The sequence below is a fragment of the Phodopus roborovskii genome, unplaced genomic scaffold (genome assembly GCF_943737965.1).
Source record: "Phodopus roborovskii unplaced genomic scaffold, PHOROB, whole genome shotgun sequence".
Lineage (NCBI taxonomy): Eukaryota > Metazoa > Chordata > Mammalia > Rodentia > Cricetidae > Phodopus > Phodopus roborovskii.
Genome location: NW_026127061.1, coordinates 289,703 through 307,556, shown reverse-complemented (window position 1 = coordinate 307,556; position 17,854 = coordinate 289,703). Strand labels below are relative to the sequence as shown.

The window sequence follows — 17,854 nt, the reverse complement described above, 5'->3', positions numbered from 1 at the left end:
AAACCATATGATTATCTCCCTGGATGCAGAAAAAGCCTTCGACAAAATTCAGCACCCTTTCATGATAAAGGTCTTGGAGAGGTCAGGGATAACAGGAACATACATAACATAATAAGAGCAATATACAGCAAACCAACTGCCAACATCAAACTGAATGGAGAAAAACTTAAGCCAATTCCTCTAAAATCAGGAACAAGGCAAAACTGCCTCCCGTCTCCATATCTGCTCAATATCGTACTAGAATTTCTAGCTAATGCCATAAGACAACAAAAGGAGTTCAAGGGGATCCAAATTGGAAAGTAAGAAGTCAAACTTTATCTCTTTTCAGATGGTAGGATAGTCTACGTAAGTGACCCAAAAACTTCTACCAGTGATCTCCTGCAGCTGATAAACACCTTCAGCAAACTAGTAGGATACAAGACAAACTCAAAAAAATCAGTAGCCCTGCTTTTTTCAGATGACAAAGAGACAGAGAAAAGAAATCAGAGAAACATCACCTTTTACAATAGCCACAAGCAACATAAAGTATCTTGGTGTAATGCTTACCAAACAAGTAAAAGACCTATATAATAAGAACTTCGTGACTAAAGAAAGAAATAAAAGAAGATACCAGAAAATGGAAAGATCTTCCATGCTCATGGATAGGTAGGATAAACACAGTAAAAATGGCAATCTTACCAAAAGCAATCTACAGATTCAATGCAATCCCCATTAAAATCCCACCACAATTCTTCACCGACCTTGAAAGGATGATAATCAAATTTATATGGAAAAACAAAAGACCCAGGATAGCCAAAACAACCCTATACAATTAAAGAACTTAAGGAGGCATCACCATTCCTGACTTTAAACTCTACTACAGAGCTATAGTTCTGAAAAAAGCCTGGTATTGGCATAAAAATAGAAAGGTAGACCAATGGAATCGAATTGAAAATCCTCATATTAACCCACATACTTTCAACACCTGATTTTCGACAAAACAGCAAAAATTGTACAACGGGGTGAGGACAGCATCTTCAACAAATGGTGCTGGCACAATTGGATGAGGGTATGTAGAAGACTGCAGATAGACCAATGTCTGTCGCCATACACAAAACTCAAGTCCAAATGGAGCAAAGACCTCAACATTAATCCAGCCACATTGAACCTCTTAGAAGCGAAAGTAGAGGTACCCTTGAACAAATTGGTATAGGGTACCGCTTCCTGAACATAACTCTAGGGGCACAGACACTGAGACAAACAATTAATAAATGGGAACTCTTCAAACTTAGAAGGTTCTGTAAGGCAAAGGACACAGTCGACAAGACCAAACGGCAGCCCACAGACTGGGTAAAGGTTTTCACCAATCCTATATCCGAAAAAGGGCAGATCTCCAAAATATACAAAGAACTCAAGAAACTAGTCAACAAAACACCAAATAACCCTATTAAAAAATGGGATACAGAACTGAAGAAAGAATTCCTCAACAGAGGAAATCAAAAAGGCTAAAAGACACTTAAGAAAATGCTCCACATCCTTAGCTATCAGGGAAATGCAAATCAAAACAACTTTGAGATACCAACTTACCCCTGCCAGAATGGCTAAAATTAGAAACACCAGTGATGACTTATGTTGGAGAGGATGTGGAGAAAGTGGAACACTCCTCCACTGCTATTGGGAGTGCAAATTAATACAGCCATTTTGGAGGTCAGTATGGCGGTTCCTCAGGAAAAGGGATATTGGTTTACCACAGGACCCGGCAATCCCCCTCTTAGGCATATACCCAAAGGATTCACATCCATGTAACAAGGTCATCTGCTCAACTGTGATCATAGCGGCACTATTTGTAATAGCAAGAACCTGGAAGCAACCTAGATGCCCCTCAATTGAAGAATGATTAATGAAGATGTGGCACATCTACACAATGGAATACTACTCTGCAGAAAAAAATAATGGTATCTTGAAATTCTCAGGCAAGTGGATATCACTTGAAGAAACCATCCTGAATGAGGTAACCCAGTCACAAAAAAGAGGGACACAGTATGTACTCACTCATATATGGACTTTAGACCTAGATCAAAGGATCACCAGCCTACAATTCACATCACCAGAGGAACTAGGATACAAGGTGTATTCTAAGAGATTCATATAAAGTCCCTCACAGAACTGGGAAGGGACAATTCTCCCAGAGCTCAGGTGAAGTGGAGGGGGGCAGCGAATGGAAAGAGAAGTGGGAGAAAATGAGGGGGAAGAAAGGAAAACACGTGCGACCAGGAAGATTGAGCCTGTTTAGGAATAGAAGATAGGAAAGAGAGAGACAGAGAGACAGAGAGAGAGAGAGATCATAAAAGAAGGAGCCAATATTGGTTTGAAGATAAAATTGAACACAAAGAAAGGTCTAGAGAACTACAAGACTGCCACCAACTAACAATTTGAGCTTCCTTGGAAAGGCTATCATACATGCCCTTCCCGGAGAGTGAGATCAACAACTACCTTCTCCATGGAGCCCTCAACTAATGCCTGTTGAAAACAGGATCAAACACCCATACATAAACACTGAGTCGAACTAGAACCCAGATGCAGATGGAGAGGACAAGACCATGAGGCAGAAACACATAGAGAAAGCTTACCTGAACAAGGTGGAGATAACGGCCACTACACTGATAGCTGGGAAGCCAGCATGGGACTGACTCAGGCCCCCCCTGAATATGGGTCTCAGCCAGAAGGACTGAGCAGTCTAAGAGACCTCAGACAGTGGAGCCAGGATGTATCCCTGGTGCACAAAAGGACATTGCGAACATATCCCCCATGGAGGGATAACTGCCTTAATCTAGAGACAGGAGAGAAGCCCTAGTCCCTACTTCACATGACCTGTCAGATCCACATGACTCCAATTGGATGGCATTCCCCTACATATGGAATTGGGGTGGGGGATGGGAGGGGGAGGGTGGTTCGAGTGCATGTGAGAGGGCAGAGAGGGTAAAAGGGAGGGAAGGAGGGAGGGGAGGGATGGAAGGAGGGAGGAAGAAGGAACTGGGATCGACATGTAAAATAATAAATTAAATAAAAAAAAAATGCTTTGTCTCCAAAATTTAAGTTGAAGGACAAGTTACTGGGGAGAAGGATTTCTATTTTTGTTTCCACAGAAAATGAAATGATGTGGATTTCTTCCAGACTAATGTGGTTTGATCATGCCAGACCGCCTGAAACAGAGTACAAGGTGATCCTGCATTCAAAACAGCTGGACAAATCAGCCCTACAGACTACAGCCAGGATTTCTGAATCTTCTTCGAATCCCCCATGACAGCGCCCCATACCAGCAGGAAGTAGTTTTGGAAACAACGACGCCCACATTCCCAAATATTGTGTATAAATATTTGTTTTCATTTAAATGGACTTTGTGTATATAAAATAAAATGAAATAAAAAAAGTAAAAAAAAAAAGTCTAAAATACTTTTTAAGGTTCAAATAATATTACAAGTTAGAAAATATGAAATAGTGCAAAGAATGTACTGAAACTTTGATGTCCATTTAAAAGTTGTACTTATTTGAAAAAGACATATATGGTCTGTTTATTTTAGTTCCCCCCCTCCAAGGAATGGGTGTTTTGCATGCACATATGTCTGTATGCATACTACAAACACTCAGTGTTCTGGAAGAATAGAATTGGGATACAGATCACTTGAAACTGGAGTGAAGAAAGTTGAGATCCATCACTAGGTACTAGGGAATGAAAGTGAGGTTCTCTAGGAGAGCAGCCAGTACTCTTAACTTATAAGCCATTTCCTTTGCTTATGTGGTTTATTGAGACAAGTTCTTCTTAGATAGAGCACAGTGGCCTTGAAATCATCTTCCTCCTGCCTCACCATGCCCAAATGCTGGGATTGCAGTTAAAAAAAAAAATCAAAACTTGGCTAGTGATATATACTATTTCCAGAACATTACAACACAAGGATGAAAACGTTAACACAAATTAAAACTATATTGTATTAATATTTGGATATCACCAAGTTGCTCTAGCATTAATCTAATAAAACCAAGAAATTAGTTATGGATCCATGGGTAGAATTCACTTTCCCATTCTCACCACAGAGTCTTGTTTGGTGGCACTCTTCCTGGATTCCAACTTGGAGGATACTGGCCCATCTAGACAGAAAAATTAAAAAAAAAAGGAAAACTTCATTAGTTCTCACTAATTTCCAGTTTTCACTAATTTCCAAATCATTTCCAGATGCAAATGCCATTCACATTTTCCATTCTACTGGCAGGGACAGGGAAGATCTCGATAGGAATACAATAGTACTCCACCTTAGGATCCCCCAAATAGCCTGACACCTATGGAAATTTCACCAGAACTGATATCTTTTTGCAGTTTGCTGCTGACCTTTCCAGCTGGCTTTTAGGCAAACTTGCCCTTTCAGGCAACTCAGGATGCAGCATCCACTACCTGTTTTCTACATGTACCAAACTTTCCCTAAGTTCACATCATATACTTTTTGAGAAAAGTACACTTATAGATAACTCAAGAAATACACATGAATATTTAAATTTCTGAATTTTATTCTTTCTTAATGTTATTTCATTTAATACCTACAGTAGATACACATCTTTCCCAGCTTCTGTGTGTAGTGAGTGATAATTGAAGAGGTCCTGACAAATACAATCTACTAAATATGAAATGATTAAATAGCATAAGTAATTAAGAAGTACCCAAATTATTTTACTGGTAGGCTTTAACAAATCCATTGACATTTGCCTGCATAATAGCCATTACAGCGAAACAGGTTATATGTAAATGGATTAAGAACAATGAGATGATAGCTGTGGAAGAGAGTAAAGTTTTTCTTATGGTCAGATATAGGAAACCATTACTAAGGCACCAAAGCTAACCTTCAATACATATATTAGTTGGCATGCTTAAAATTTTTTCACAAGAAAGGGCTAGAGAGATGGTTTCAATGCTAAGGGTCCAGTTGGCTCTTCCATAGGACCTGTGCTTAATTCCCAGCAACTACACAGCAGCTCACAGCCATCTGTAACTGCACTTCTAGGGGATCTGATGCCTTGTTCTGACCTTTTCCGGCATCAGTCATGCATGTGATACACAGAAATGTGATGGTAGAGATGACAGAGTCATGGAATATCTGCCAAGGAGAGTTGCTAATAGGGAGTGCATCCAGCCCAATAGAAAGAAGTGGCTTGCAGCCAACAAAGCTGAATAGAGTTGGAGATCTAAGAGGATTTTGACATCACATGGAGATGGAAAGTTTGGAGTTTGCCCATTCGTTTCTTGGTCTTCCTTGGCCCAGTATTTCCTCACTCTTCTCTTTATTTGGAATGTTGATATATACCCTGTGCCATTATATGTTAGAAGTATATGATCTGCTTTTTGATTTTGATTTTCATGGGTGATTACAATTAAGAGATTGCAGGATTCTCAGAAGCAACATTGAACTTTCTAACATTGTTGAGACACTGTGATAGACTTTGGGGGCTTCTATTGTTGAAAAAATAATGCATTTTGCAATGATATTATTATAAACTTCTAGTGCTAGTGAGTGACAGTTTAAATGGAGCTGGCCCACATACTTTCACAGGGAGTGCCACTGATAGGAGGGTTGTCTTTCTTGGATTTGGGGTGGGCATGGTCATTTGGAGCGAGGGTGACACTGTGTGGGCAGTCTTAGAGGTTTCCTAAGCTCATAATACCACCCAGAATTTCAATAGACTTCCTATTGCCTACAGAATGTAGGATTCTCAGCTCTTTCTCCAGACCCACAACTACCTTTACGCCAGCATTTTATATGCCATGATGAAAATGGACTGAATCTCTGAAACTATAAGTGAGCCACTTCAAATAAATGTTTCATTTATGCTCTCTCTCTCTAACTCTCATCTCTCTCTCTCTCTCTCTCTCTCTCTCTCTCTCATGCTTTCTCACACTCTATCTTTCTTTTCTCTTGTCTTACCCTCCCCAGGCTAAATCTTCCTAGTCCCACGTGATTTTCTCTCTTCCCCTACTCTTTATTCTGGCCTCCTCTCCACTCACAAACCCCCAAGCTCCCAATATGCTAAGAAGATCTAGTTCTTTTCCCTTTCTATGAGGGAACTTGTATGAATCTCTTAAAATCCTCCTTGTATTCTAGTTTCTCTGGCATTATGAAATATAGGCTGGTGATCCTTTGCTCTATGTCGAAATATATATATATGAGTGAATACATACCATGTTCTTATTTTGTTGACTGGGTTACCTCATTCAGGTGGTTTCCTTAAAGTTCCATCCATTTGCCTGTGATTTTCAAGATTCCATTGTTATTTTTTTCCACAGAGTAGTATTCCATTGTGTAAATGTCCCACATCTTCTTCATCCATTCTTCATTGGAGGGACATCTAGGATGCTTCCAAGTTCTTGCTATTACAAATAATGCCGCTATGAACATAGTTAAACACATTATTTTTGTTGCATGGATGTGGATCATTTGGGTATATGCATAAGAGTAAGATTGCCAGGTCCTGTGGTAGACCAATTCCCATTTTACTGAGGAACTGCGATGAAGATCTCCAAAATGGCTGTACAAGTTTGCAATCCCAACATCAATGTAGGAGTATTCCCCTTTCTCCACATCCTCTCCAGCATAAGTTCGCATTAGTGTTCCTGATTTTAGCCATTCTTGCAGGAGAAAGATGGTATCTCAGAGTTGTTTTGATTTGCATTTCACTAATAGCTAAGGATGTTGAGCACTTGCTTAAGTGTCTTGCACGCTTTTTGATTTCCTCTATTGAGATTTCTCTCTTCAGTTCTATACTCCATTTTTAATAGTTATTTGGTGTTAGGGTGACTAGTTTCTTGAGTTATTTGTATATTTTGGAGATGAGCCCTATGTCAGATGTAAGGTTGGTGAACATCTTTCCCCACAGTGTGGGCTGCCTTTTGGTCTTGTCAACTGTGTCCTTTGCCTTACAGAAGCGCCTCAGCTTGAGGAAGTCCCATTTATTAATTGTTGATCTCCGAGTCTGTGCTACTAGATTTATGTTCAGGAATGAATCTACTGTACCAGTTTCTTCAAGGGTACCTACCACTTTCTCTTTGAAGATATTCAGTGTGGCTGGATTTATGTTGATGTCCTTGATCCATTTGGATTTGAGTTTTGTGTAAGGCTATAGATACGGGTCTACCTGCAGTCTTCTACACACTATCATCCAGTTGTTCCAGCACCATTTGTTGAAGATGCTTTCCTGCTCCCATTGTATACTTTTAGCTGTTTTGTCAAAAATCATGTGTTCATAGGTGTGTGGGTTAATATCAGGATTTTTGATTTGATTACTTTGATCTACTTGTATATTTTTCTGCCAATACTAGGCTGTTTTCACGAATATAGCTCTAGTCAGGGATTAAAGTCAGGGATGGTGATGCCTCCTAAAGTTCCTTTGTTGTACAGGGTTGTTTGGCTATCTGGGTCTTTTGTTTTTCTATATAAATTTGATTATTATCCTTTCATGGTCGGTGAAGAATTGTGTGGATATTGATGGGGAATGCATTCAATCTGTAGATTGCTTTTAGTAAGATTTACATTTTTACTATGCTTATCCTACCTATCCAAGAGCATGGGAGATCTTTCCATTTTGTGGTATCTTCTTAAATTTCTTGGTTTAAATAAACAGTTCTTGATATATAGGTCATTCACTTGTTTGTTAAGCATTACCCCAAGATACTTTATGTTGTTTATGGTTATGGTAAAGGGTGATGTTTCTCTGTTTTCTATGTCAGTCCCATTGTCCTCTGTATATAGTAGGGCAACAGATTTTTTTTTTGAGTTGATCTTGTATAGTGGTAGTTTGCTGAAGGTGTTTATTAGCTGTAGGAATTCCCTGATAGAAATTTTTGGGTCGCTTATGTATACTGTCATATATTTTCAAATAGTAAAGTTTGGCTTATTCCTTTCCAATTTGTATCCCCTTGATCTCATTTTTTGTCTTATTCCTTTAGCTAGAACTTCAAGTACAATATTGAAGCAATATGGAGAGAGAGGGTAGCCTGGTGTTGTTCCTGGTTTTAGAGGAATTGCATTAAGGTTCTATCCATTCAGTTTGATGTTGGCTGTTGATTTAATATATATGCTTTTATCATGTTTAGGTATGTTCCTGTTATCCTTGATTTCTCCAAGCCCTTTATCATGTAAGGGTATTGGAATGTGAAAAAGGCTTTTTCAGTAAACCCTGTTTTTTTTTTTTTTTCAGTTTGTTTATATGGTGGATTACATCAATCGACTTTTGTAAATTCACCAATCCCCGCAACACAAGGATGAAGCCTACTTGGTCATGTTGGATAATTTCTCTGATGTTTTCTTGGATTTGATTTGCCAGTATTTTATTGAGTATTTTTGCATCTATTTTCATGAGGAATATTGATCTATCCTTCTCTTTCTTAGTTGTGTCTTTGTGTGTCTATGGTACCAAGGTAATTGTGGCCTTGAAAAAAATGTTTGGTAATGAACATTTTGTCTTTATTGTGTGAAACAATTTGAGAAGTATTGGTATTAGTTCCTTTTTGATTTGCTGGTAGAATTCTGCACAAATGCCAACAGGCCCTCGGCCTTATTTTGTTGGGAGGCTTTTGTTGACTGCCTAAATTTCATTGACGGTATAGGTCAGTTTAAGTTGCTTATCTGTTCTTGATTTCCTTTTGGTAAGTGATAGTTATCCAGAAATTTCTCCATTTCCAATGAATTTTCAAATTTTGTGGAGTACAGGTTTTTAAAGTACAACCTGAAAATTGTCTTGACTTCCTCAGTGTCTGTTATTATGTCCACCTTTTTGTTTCTGATTTTGTTAATTTGTGTGTTCTCTCTCTGCTTTTCGGGTTAGTTTGGGTAAAGGTTTGTCTATCTGGTTGAGTTTCTTAAAAAAAACAATTCTTTGTTGCATTGATGTTTTGTATCATTTTCCGTGTCTCTATTGATTTGTGCTCTCGAATGGATTATTCCCTGGCATCTACTCTGGGGTGAGTTTGCTTCTTTTTGTTCTAAGTCTGTTAGCTGTGCTATTAATTCTCTAATGTGACTATCCTCAGTTTTCTTCATATGGCCTCTTATGAAATGAACTTCCATCCTTCGTAGAAATCTTTTCAATGTTTAACATAAGTTCATGTATGTTGTGTCCTCATTGTCATTGAATTCTAAGAAGTCATCCATGTCTTTCTTTATATCTTCTTGACCAGTAATGCTCCAATTGGACATTGTTCAGTTTCCATGAGTTTGTAGGGTTTCTTCGAGATTTGTGTTGTGGTTGAATTCTAGCTTTAAAGCATGGTGGTCTGATAAGATACATAGGAACATTCCAATTTCTTTTTTTAGTCTGGTGAGGTTTTTTTATGTGGCCTAGCATGTGGTTGATTTTAGAGATGGTTCAATATGGACTTGTGAAGAAGGTATATTATTTGTGTTTGGTTGTTATGTTCTGTAGATGTCTCTTAAATCCAATGTAGACATAGCTTCTGTTAGTTCTTGTTTCTTTGTCAAGTTTTTGTATGGTGGTCCTGTCTAGTGGTATGAGTGGAGTGCTGAAGTGCCCCACTAGGAGTGGATGAGGTTTTACATGAGCTTCAAGATTTAGTAGAGTTTCTTTTACTAATGTGGGTGCCTTTGTATTTGGGGCATAGATGTTCAGAATTGAGAATTTGTCCTGATGGATTTCTCCTGTGATGTATATGAAATGACTGTTTTCATCTCATTTGATTGATTTTGGTGTGATGTCTAACATGTTAGATATTAGGATAGCTATACCTGCTGGCTTCTTGGGTCCACTTCATTGGAAGATCTTCTCCCAACCCTTTATTCTGAGGGAATGTCTGTCTTTGAAACTTAGATATATTTTTTGTATGCAGCGAAACCATCAATTCTGACTTTGTATCCATTCTTTTATCCTGTGAATTTTCATAGGTGAGTTATGACCATTAATGTTGAGGGATAGTAAGGACCACTGATTGTTAATGCTTGTTTGTTTTAGATTTTTTGTAGGTGGTGTTATTGTGAATATATTATCCATGCTTTAACCTTGGTTTTGGTGAATTGGGATTATCTATTACTTATGTCTTTGTGAGCATAGTTAACTTCCTTGGGTTGGAGTTTTCCTTCCAGAAATTTCTATAGGGCTGGATTTGTAGATATTCATTGTGAAAATCCAGCTCTGTCATTAAATATGTTGTTACCTCCATATATAATGATTGAGAGTTTTGCTGGGTATAGTAGCCTTGGCAGGCATCTGTGGACTCTCATACTTGTAGAACATCTACCTAGGACGTTCTGATTTTGAGAATTTCCATGGAGAATTTAAGTGTAATTTTGATCAGTCTACCTTTATATGTTATCTGAAATTTTTCTCCTGCTGGTCTTAATATTCTTTCTTTTTTTCTGTATGTTAGGTGCATCGATTGCTATGTGTTGTGGGGTCTTTATTCTTTGGTCCAGTCTATTTGGTGTTGGGTTTGCTTCATGTGCTTTTATGTACAAGTCCTTACTCAGATTGGGAAATTTTTCTTCAACGATTTTGTTGAACATGTTTTCCAAACCTTTGAGCTAGGCTTCTTCACCTTCTTCTACACCTATTATTCTTAGCTTTTGCTTTACCCAGTGTCCCACATTCCTGGATGCTTTGTGTTAAGGATTTATTGGACTTATGATTTTCTTTGGTCGATGTATCTATTTTCTCTAGTTTATCTTCAGCCCCTGAGATTCTCTCTTCATTCTCTTGTATTCTGTTGGTTTTTCTTGAGTCTGTAGTTCCTGATCATTTGCCCAGTTTTTCTATTTCCAGCATTCCTTCAGTTTGTGTTTTCTTTATTGTCTCTATTTCAGTCTTCATATCTTGAACTGTTCCTTCAACTCTTTGATTTTTTTTTCTCGGTTTTCCTTGCTTTCTTTAAGCACTCACAAAAATGCCCCACACAAATTATATTTCTACATTCTGATCTTGCTTCTTCAAGCAATAATGCTGGTTACACTGCTCTATCTTATATATTCTTTAAAGGTTTTATGTAGTATAACTCCTCATTATCCAGTGTAGGTTGAGTATTCCTTATTGGAAGTGCCTGGCACTGTGTTTGCAATTTTATATGATCTGGGAAGTCCTTCTGTATATATTTTGTCTTCTTTGGTTGATGAATAAAATAATGACTGATTGATTGGCCAGCCAGAAAATATAGGCAGGACTACGAGATGAGAATGCTTCAAATCACAGGCGGAGGGGTAGTGATTTATTGCACCAAAGAAGTAACAGGATGGAGAATTCTCCCATAAGCCAAAACCAGGTGGAAATACATGATTATAGAAATGGGTTAACAATTAAGACAGAGATAGCCAATAAGAAGCCCAACCACCAGCCAACGGTTGTATACCTAATATACCATCTGTGTATTCATTTAGGACTAAAGGGTGGCAGAGTCAAACAGGATGAGGAACATATATATATATATATATATATATATATATATATATATATATATATATATATAGATATAGAGAGAGAAGAGATTGAGAGAGAGAGAATGTGTTTATAAACCTTAAGTGTTGAACATCAAAAATTTAAAATCTGTTCTATGATATGCTTCAAAATTCACCAAGTTTTGAGTGCTACATATACCCAAAGTGTCATTGAGAGCAATCTGGATTCCTGAATTTCCATAGTTCAGGTGGACACTTGCCTTAAACTGTGTGGAAGAAGAATACAGTTCAGAACAAGGAGCTACAAAGGATTTTGCTGTTTGGTTGTTTTTGAGGTAGAGTCTTACTAAGCAATTCTCAGAATGGCCCGGAACTCACTCTAGAAGAGGCTGGACTCACACTCACAGAGATCCTCCTGCTTCTGCACCCCAACTGCTAGAATTAAAGGGATGTGCTACCATATCTTAAAAAATAAGTAAGTCTATCATTACAAGCAGTTATGTTACCCAAAAAATTTTCTCTAGAAATATAAGTAAAAGCAGTGCCTATACTTCACAAATGTCTACTCACAGAATATTTTAAAGGTAAAGTGAGATGAAAAGATAACATATGGGAGAATTTAGAGTAATGAAAATGTTTAAATACTATGCTTCCTCCTCCTCCCCCTGGAAGGAAAGGTGAGGTTCTGAAGAGACCCTCCAACACAGTTGGAGGAGAGAGAATAGCTCCTTTCAGTGAAGGTCAGCACAGTATATAGGGACCATATGGGGAGTGCTCTGGAATAATTAAAACAGCAGTTGTATGTACAAGGTCCTTTTGTGCACCAGGAATATATCCTGGTTCCACTGCCTGAGGTCCCTTAGACTGTGCAGTCCTTCTAGCTGAGACCCATATTCCCATGGAGGGCACTCCCTTATCCTAGAGACAGGAAAGAAATCCTAGTCCCTACTTCAAATGACTTGACAGATTTACATGACCCCACCTGGATGGCATTGCCCTACATGTGGAATTGGGGTAGGGGGATGGGAGGGGAGGGTGGCCAGTGTACATGTGAACAGGGAGAGAGTGTAAGAGGTAGGGAGGGAGGGGAGGGAGGGAGGAGGGAGGGAACTGGGATAGACATCTAAAAGAAAATAATAGTGACAATGATAATAACAGCAGTCTTAAATGCAGATCAAATTAGCTGAATCATAAGTCAGAATCACATTCCGCAGCTCTCATCGTGTTATCCTACTGTCTGTCAGCTTATGTCTAATATGTGCCCTGAACACTACACAGATTTCAACAGAGCATGGTGTTTTTGAAGCTTTTCAACAAATTAGATGTTTATTAAAATAACAGCATAAGGTGCATATATAAATATTCACACCTTGAATTCCCCCAGCTTTACACCTATGTAAAGAATTCTGATATTTTCAAGGTTTTCTTTTTAAATTTGCGTGTGTGTGTGTGTGTGTGTGTGTGTGTGTGTGTGTGTGTTTCTTTCTTTCTTCCTCTTATTCTTTCTTTCTACCTTTCTATCAACATGGGGGTCATGTCCATGCAAGGTACAGTGACCAATGAGGCCAGAGGCATTGGATCCTCTAAAGATGAAGATTACATGGACCTTGAGCTATTCAATATGTGTGCTAGGAACTGAACTCAGGTCCTCTGCAACAGCAATATGTGCTTTTAAAAGCTGAGTCACCTGTTCATCCCAAAAACAGTTCTGATTTTTAAAATATGAAGGTCATAAGTTTGAGTGGAATGGTGCTTATTTTTATATGTGCAATGTGGAAGGCAGGCTACAAGCTCTAGAGAAATTTTACCTGGGTAAATATCACAACTCTCAAGATGTATTTTACATAAAACCCAAACAAAAAAACAACAGAACCACACACAATGCCAAACTATTATCTACTGTATATAGCCACACAAGTTAAGCAAAGGATGCTGGTGCTATTGAGGAGTCAGTAGGATTGACAGAGGATGATGCTTTTTGTGCTTCTTTGTCATTTTTTTGTGTTGCATTTTATTTTGTTTTCTGAAATGGTTTCATTATGTACCCCTAGCTAGCCTGGAAGTGGGTATGCATACCCAATTGCCTGAAAATGAAAATGATTGCCCTGTTTGACTCAGAGTACGATTCAAATGTGCCTGACACCATAGACAGATATTTTTGGAAATTTGTGACCATATACTTCCCAATAATCCAACTTTGAAGGTGATGTTAGATGTCACTCTGTAAATATGTAAATATGTAAATATGTTTCTCATACTGGTTAATGAATAAAGTATTGTTGGTCAATAGGAAAGCAAGACAGGTAGTACTAGGAGACAAGGAGGATTCCAGGAAGGAGTAAGGAGGAGTCAGCATGGAGAGACTGGGGAGACCAGACGCCGGCCCCATTCCCCGGTAAGATGAAACCACTTGGAAATACTTAGATTAACAGAAATGGGTTAATACTTAAGACAGAGCTAGCCAATAAGAAACTAGTATCTGGCCAACAGCATTATATCAAATATAGAGTTTCTGTGTGTTATTTGAGGCTAGTGTGGTGGTGGGCCCAGGTACCAGGGGGTGGGGGGAACTACTACATACATGAAGGTTTGCAACGTGAAAGTGCTTGATTTAAGTCAGAGCCACATAGGTCATGGCCAACCATGAAATGTTCTAGTCACACAGTTTGGGAGGTTTTATTTTGTTTTGATTTTTAGTTTTTTGAAAGAGCATCTCTCTCCGTGTAGCTCTGGCTATCCTGGAAATCACTCTGTAGACCAGGCTAGACACAAAATCAGAGATCTGCATGTCTTTGCCTCCCACGTGCTAGGACTAAAGCCATACACCAACACTGCCCAACTAAAAGTCAGATTATAAAAGTAAACAAATTCATAAAATACTGTGAAGAATCAGAAATTACTTTTGAATTCTTCAAGTTAAAGACTCAAATATTACCATGCATTCAATATGTAATCCGGATGACTGAGACCCCTATCATTTTACAAATTAATCATTCCCAATTGTGATTATGCTTCCAAAGGTAAAAAAAAAAAAAAATCACCAAAATCAGCAACAAGTGGAACTTAAACACCAGGGAATTCCTGTTTCAAGTACAGTAAATGTTATAGAGTGTGTACCATCCCAATAAATGGTCTACAGAGACGATCAAAGCATGGTTGACCCATCATAGTGACATCATCTATATATTTGTCCCACTCCAAGCATTGTTACTACTTGAAGTCTTCAATATTTGCAGTGTAAGATATATTTACATTTTAGTGAAATATGACTCTCAAAATGATTGCTGATGTCCATAGGTAGTTGAAGGTATATACTACCCATGAAGATTTCTCTTTAATTCCACTTCAACTGGAAAGCGCAATGCAAATGATTAGCTCTTTGGAAGTCATTAAAATGCTAACTTAATAAATCACCAGCAGAGGTACTAAATACATCTTTGAAGGGCTAAGCTCCCTGGGATTATTACAGTCATCAAACTCTAGACCTTTCCTTAACTTTTAAATCAATACTTTGAAATTTGCTACATAATTAAAATAACCATTCAAAAATTCTTAAAGTATTGTTAATATGTAGTCACAATGCTATTCCACTTAAATACTTCTCATTCATTCTCCCCAAAAATAACTAATGGTACCTTATTAATAGCACTGTGCCTTTAAAGGACCTGCCACGACATTTCACTGAGAAAGTGAGATATCAGTCATTTTCATTAATGCTAATAAGCCAAAACCCAGAGTTAATGAAACAATTTCAAATAAAATCATCACTACAAAATCCTAAATACTGTTGGGTGAAAATGTTAATTTAAACTAAACTAAACTATTATATACAATATATATGGATACATGATATGTATTTAAAATATGGGTTAAAAAAAAACACTACCTCTGGCAAATGCTGTCTTTATACAATCAGGTGAATATCCTGCTTTAGTTAGTCTGCAAACAAAGAACAAATATATCTATGTTACTCATCAGAAAGAAACACCACACTTTAGGCAAAGGCCAATTCCAAAGCAGTTCCAATCTCAAAATCTGCTGAAAAAAAAAAACAAAAAACAAAACAAAAACAAAACACAAAAAACCAAAAAAAAACAAAAAAAAAAAAAAACAAAACAACCACTGATCTTCCCAGATCCATTTCTACAGTTCCACATTTCTTATGGAGGTCTGGCTTCTTCTTAGAGGTGTTCGTGTTTACAACTGGATGTTTCTATAAATTGTACTTTGTTGAGTGCTATCTTACAGAGTATACATACATTCATGAAGTAGAACATACTAGATACACTAGTAGAAATGTGTCATTTTATGACTAAGGAAACTGAGGCAGGGGCTTTAACTGACTCTGAAAGGAAAAGAACTGCTCTGAGTTACCCACACTTCCCCTTGTAAAATTTAAAATTCCACTAAATGAGGAGACTATTGCATTTCTAAAGTTTGTATCTTTAAGTTTTACATTTTTAAACAAGTGCTACTTAATTCCTGTTTCTTAGACTTGAAATAGAACAGCTTTATTTACTTAGGAATGAAGTACTCTAAGAAAGCATCACAGTGTCAGAAAGGCATCCTTTTTTTTGCCCACTCTTGTTTTTTTCTACACTCATCATTCTGTAATGTTTTTACCTGACACTTTTAATAGTGTGACTTGTAAAAACATCTTGAATTGTCCCTGAAGTAACCAAAGAAAAGTATTTCACACAAATTAAACTTCATAGTACTAAAACTGAACAGATATTTTACAACATTATGAAATTTACTACATTTTTAAAAAAAATTATATTTATAAAGCATTACACAATGAAGAAACTATTTCAAATAAAGTATTCTTATGAATACTTACTTTTGTCTCATCAGAGCATTTTTTCTCTTTAATTCATTGATGTTTCTTTCCAAAGCATGAGCTTCCAGCTTGAAGAAAATAATAGATTTTGAAACTATATCTATAAAATCTCAAATGTCTAGAGCATGATGGCATATAACTTCACAACTAAAAACAGGTTAAGAATCTGCACTTATCTTTTTTTCACCCACATCACCATGCCTATTCCAGTGACCCCCATCTCCTGACCTCTGCTAGAGTGCCAGGCCTCTCCCAGAATGCCTATCCATGCAGGACCACCCTGAGTCCCTGCCTACCTGATCTTTGGCCCCCCATCACCGGGACTCTGCTGGAGGTGAATTTGGGACCAGTTCAGGTCCAATCCCTCCCATACACTTCCCTGGAAACTTCCTGGGTAGCCCTGAATGTAGCTCCCACCTACATCCAGTAGCCATCAAGAACACTCCTAGAACTCTGATCCACAAAACCACCCACCCAGAATCTGCCCTCACCCCAACCTGTGCCCTAACTAGACCACTGTACCACTCCTCTCATTGAGCACTGGACCACAGAGCAGGTCCAACAATCCCGCCACCTTCAGGGAACTTCCTGGATCTATTCTGAGCACACTAAACCACATCAAGTCCTCTCCTGCATAATCTTTGAACCCCATCGCCTGGCCTCTGCCTGATACCTTAATAGCCAGGCCTCTGCCGGAGACCAGACTATCCATGCTGGACAACTGAGTCCCTGCCTACCTGATCATTGACCCCAATTGCCAGGCCCCCTGTCTGACAGGTAAGCTCCTAGAGAGTTTGGACCACCCAGAGATACAGACATCGAACTCCTGACACACTTAAGCCCCCTAGGGGAGTAGCATAAACAGGAGAGAAATCCCACATGTACCCATTGGAAGAAGTGAAGGTAAGGTGACAATACAAGAAAACACCTAACAATAGAAAGACAAGAAGGAAGTCATCAGAATCTAGGGAATCTACACCAACTACTAGACCTGAAGACATGAAAGCAGATGAAGCAGAAGAGGAGGACTTAGAAAATATCGTCATAAAAATGACAGAGGCACTCAGAAACTGTATGAGAAAATCCCTTAGAGAAATGAAAGGAAAAACATACAAAAAAAATGGACAAAATGAACAAATTTCTTAAAGAAAGTAAGAAAAGTCAAGAAAAAAACAAACAGATGAAGGAAATAATTCCAACAGTTCAAAACCTGAAAACTGAAATAGAGACAATCAAGAAAACACAATCTGAGGGAATGCTGGAAACAGAAAAATTGCACAAATGATAAGCATATGCAAGCATAACCAACAAAAACCAAGAGATATAAGAGAGAATCTTGGGCACTGAAGGTAAACAGGAGGAAACGATTCATTGACCAAAGAAAATCTTAACTCCAACAATTCCTTAACAGAAAACACCCAAGAAATTTTGGACACTGTGAAAAGGCCAACCCTATCAATAATATGTATAGAAGAACTTGAAAAAGCCAAGCTCAAAGGGGTAGAAAATCATGTTCAACAAAATCATTGAAGAAAACTTACCCAAGTTGCAAAGGATATGTCCATGAAAATACAAGAAGCATATCGAACAACAAATA

At 38.0% G+C, this 17,854-nt stretch overlaps 1 protein-coding gene across 1 annotated transcript in view; it reads right to left on the bottom strand.

Annotated features, from left to right (window-relative positions):
- Positions 1–17,854, bottom strand: part of LOC127214781 (melanoma inhibitory activity protein 2-like) — a gene marked incomplete at its 3' end in the record, with an annotated part of 93,081 nt that overhangs the window by 33,559 nt on the left and 41,668 nt on the right. The window contains exon 17 of the mRNA XM_051175047.1: positions 16,266–16,325. Within this exon, the coding sequence (XP_051031004.1) occupies positions 16,266–16,325 (60 nt within the window). The remainder of the gene's footprint in view (positions 1–16,265; positions 16,326–17,854) is intronic.